The 3,907-nt window shown below is 40.3% G+C and overlaps 1 protein-coding gene across 1 annotated transcript; it reads left to right on the forward strand.

Annotated features, from left to right (window-relative positions):
• On the forward strand, positions 1-1,159 carry LOC146719851 (uncharacterized). Its single transcript, XM_085489445.1, has 4 exons — positions 1-104; positions 336-495; positions 758-857; positions 1,098-1,159. The coding sequence occupies exons 1-4, from the start codon at positions 102-104 to the stop codon at positions 1,141-1,143; spliced, it is 309 nt and encodes a 102-aa protein (XP_085345571.1). The 5' UTR covers positions 1-101; the 3' UTR covers positions 1,144-1,159.
• Positions 1,160-3,907: the final 2,748 nt, after the last annotated feature.

Genomic DNA, 3,907 nt, shown 5'->3' on the forward strand with positions numbered 1-3,907 from the left:
TAAAAAAAAATGAACATTATGATTTCGATTTGCCAGCAGATACCGTAGAACAATTACAGAGAATTGATAATCAATTAAAAAACAAATGTGTTGCTGCAGAAATGGTATATACAAAATATTATTATTTTATACTTACGATTAGAAACATTTTATTGAAATGTCTTATAAAAAGCAATATTTTGGACATATTTATTTATTTATATAATGTTAAATAATTTTAAAGAAGTTAAAAGAAAAGTAATGTTAACTTTTTTTATAAGAGAAAAACAAATGTTTATTATTTTGATATTTTTAGATCATAAACTAATATTAATTAAATTATTTTATATTTTTAGACAAGACAATTGAGCTTTTTAGGAGGTAAGGATCATCATGATGTGATTTCGTACATGATGAAACATATTTTAACAAATAAATTAGCAATGGAATATAGTTGGGCTGGTGCAAAATTGAAAAATGCCTTTAAAAATCTTCGCATTACTATATGTATCATAAGTAAGTATATAAATATTTAATCACAGAAATGTTTTTATTGACATATTTTTGACACTTTATATATAGCATTCTATGCATGGTTATATTGGATGATGCTATTAAAACTCTAATATCATTATTCAATAATATGTAATCATAGGAATATAAAATAATTTTGAATAGTATATATACATATATACATATATATATATATATAAAATTAAGTCGCTTTAAATTTTTATATAATCTATAACCACACATATCTGTTTAAACTTGTTGTTAGATGCTGCGCGAACTTCAAGAACCAATTTAACAAATAAGGAAGTTGAGGATATAATTGCAAGATGGCTAATTTTAGCCAAGCAGAGATTTGACCGAGATTTGTAAGTTATATATAATATACCTCAATTTAACTATTTTATCATCTTATCTCAAACTTTTTATTTTTATAAGAAACTGATTTTAAAGAGGGTGAACACATGCACTATCTGTTCATTATTGCGTGTATTAGTTTTTTTAAATTAAATACAACATTTAAGAACTTATTGTTATTTTTGTATAGAATATTTATTGCAGAATTGACTTATTGCACCTATGTATAACAATCACATATTTCTTTTTAGGAAAAAGGAAGAACAAAAGAAGAGATGCGAAAATGAGGAGATCTAAACAAGAAAAGGACAGGTTATTAAATAGAATAATTTTAATATATAATAAATAAAATATTTGAACGTTTATTATTACGTTTATTGCACAGTTTATTATTATTACGTTTATTTATAGATTTTATAGAGTTTATTTTTGCATATGAACTTTTTTTATTTTGAATGTATTAATTTCATACACAGTAATTATATATATATTTTATTATTTAAATGGTTACAGTATTAAATACATATGCATAGTTGTAAGTGCAATAAAGTAATTATTAAATATTATTTTTTAAATATAGTATAAAACGAGAAAAGTTATAATAATATATACAGTTGAATATTAAAGTAATTTAAAGTTCTAAGTATTTTAGTACTTTTATGCGTAGCTGTAGCATAAAAAATTAACAATCACTATGTTTATTTTATTAATGCCTATATATTAAAAAGTTATGCACATTTAAGTTTTCTAACAATTGTATCAATTTTTTTTCATAATTCTGATAAAGTGATAACTAGAATTTAAAAAAAATTACTTTAAAAATGATTTATTATAAGTATTAATTATATATGTTAGTGATATAGTTATTAAATATGATTAAATGATGTGATTTAACGTGAATGTGTATTAAATGATAGTTATACACCCACACACACGTACATATATAATAATATGGCTTATATTTTTTGGAACGTATATATGTATTATTTAAAAAATAAAAATGTAATTAAATAAATTACATTTATAATCTTTGAGACAAGCATATGACTACTGGCAGGATCAACCAGGGAGCTTCGTGTTCGGTTACTCGCAAGGGAGTAACTCGCGAGCGAGCCCGAAGACTCGTCGCTAGCTCTTTTTCGCGCGCGCGCGCGTTCGATGCCGAAACACCGACGCGCGCGCGACACGCTCGTATGTGCCATTTTATTTGCCGCCGGTCTTGCTCAGCCGGTCGGCGACACTCTGCTGTGTTTAACGCTATTATGTAAAGCGTACGAGAGAACGACGGAGGCGAGAGTAAACCCCCGACGCCGCCGCCTCTCCTCTTCTTCCTCCTCCTCTCCGTTCAAAAATCCACAAGATCAAAATACTCGTGTTCTTATTCTCCCAAATGTTATGATGCGCGGTCTCGAGAGACCGCGCGATTCACCCTGACGCTAGATCGACGATGGCGATGCTTAGACGTCGAGGACTGTTCTGTCTGGTTCGTACGCGTTTAACCGCACACGACCAGCAATAAGATTTCGCTACGGCGTACAAAGCGAGCGGGAAGAAGCAACTCTTCCCGCAAACTCGTATCCGTGGAGTAGATGCTCGGTAAGCGCGACGATTCCGCTGCTGCGTACGAAACGAGAGGGAACCGCGCGGCCAACACACTAGAGGCGTGCGCGCCACATAAGAGCCATTCGGTCTTGCGACACCGACTCGTGGCAATGCTGTGCTCGTAATAAATAAGTGTGCGTTAATTTGCGCGCGTTCGGCGACGAACGAGAAGAGCCGCACCGTAATCCCCGGCGAAGAGGAATACGAGACGACGCGAGAGTCGAACGTACGTTCTCGCGAGACACGCAACCTCCAAGCATGAGAAGACTTGGCGGCGGCGCGTTCTGCGACGATCGTATATTATTTTATATATTCGTGGTTTCCAAATCAAACATTTTATATAAATGTTCTCTCCGTGTCAGAGTCGCGACTCGACAAAATCCGTTCTCGACCCGTTCGGGCGATTCTTCGTTTGTCAACGTCGAGAGCGCGACACGTACAATATTAATTTCTCCTACCCTCTTATAGTACCCAACCGACCGGCCAAGCGGTCGGCGACGGTACGGAGAGCGGTCGAAACACGCCGGAGTGGCGAGAGACTCGAGAAAGTACGTTTACGACTCGTCCGGACTCGCTCGACTCGTTCGACGCGCCGAGCGCGACGTATCTCTTATAGTACCCAACCGGCCGGCCAGGCGGTCGGCGACGCACGGTCCTACGCACGGCCGTATGCGAGCGCGAGCGCCGAAATGCGCGTTCAATCGAGACATAGTCGCGGAGAGCGAACGATCGAAAAGTCCTATTGTACGATAAAATATTATCACGATAGCCGTATGGCGAATGTCAAACAACGATAATTAGCATTAATTAAGAAGGAAACAAACGAAATGCCGGGACAATAAGGTATAAGCACCGACGGTACCTCCGGGCCGGGCGGCACCTCCGGGCCGGGGGGCACCTCCGGGTCGGGCGGCACCTCCGGGGCGGGCGACACCTCCGGGAACCACGGCCGACCGGCGACACCTCCGGGCCGGGCGACACCTCCGGGAACCACGGCCGACCGGCGGCACCTCCGGGCCGGGCGACACCTCCGGAAACCACGGCCGACCGGCGGCACCTCCGGGCCGGGCGACACCTCCGGGAACCACGGCCGACCGGCGACACCTCCGGGCCGGGCGACACCTCCGGGAACCACGGCCGACCGGCGACACCTCCGGGACGGGCGGCACCTCCGGACGACCGAATGATCTCTCGAAGTCAGACGACCGCCGGCGGTACCTCCGGAACACTTAACGACGATTTACGGCGCCGCAACGAGGAGAGCTACGTAAAAACGTTTCGGACGAAAGTTACTTACTATTCGGCGCTCGCTCGACATGAGGGCGCTGTCCGATTACTAACTCGAAACGTGTCTCTCAAACCCACGTGTCGGAGACATATATTTCGAATTATTACGGATGATACGCAACAAGCAAGCTGCGGTGACCGCGATTACGGTACGGAACACTCGCCCGATGCG

The sequence above is a fragment of the Nylanderia fulva genome, unplaced genomic scaffold (genome assembly GCF_048542155.1).
Source record: "Nylanderia fulva isolate GAGA-0341 unplaced genomic scaffold, ASM4854215v1 Scaffold835, whole genome shotgun sequence".
NCBI lineage: Eukaryota > Metazoa > Arthropoda > Insecta > Hymenoptera > Formicidae > Nylanderia > Nylanderia fulva.

Excerpts from the sequence above, each read along its gene's own strand:
- LOC146719851 (XM_085489445.1), top strand. Across the intron at positions 496-757 it reads CATTACTATATGTATCATAA|ATGCTGCGCGAACTTCAAGA; the intron begins GTAAGTATATAA and ends ACTTGTTGTTAG. Across the intron at positions 858-1,097 it reads CAGAGATTTGACCGAGATTT|GAAAAAGGAAGAACAAAAGA; the intron begins GTAAGTTATATA and ends ATTTCTTTTTAG.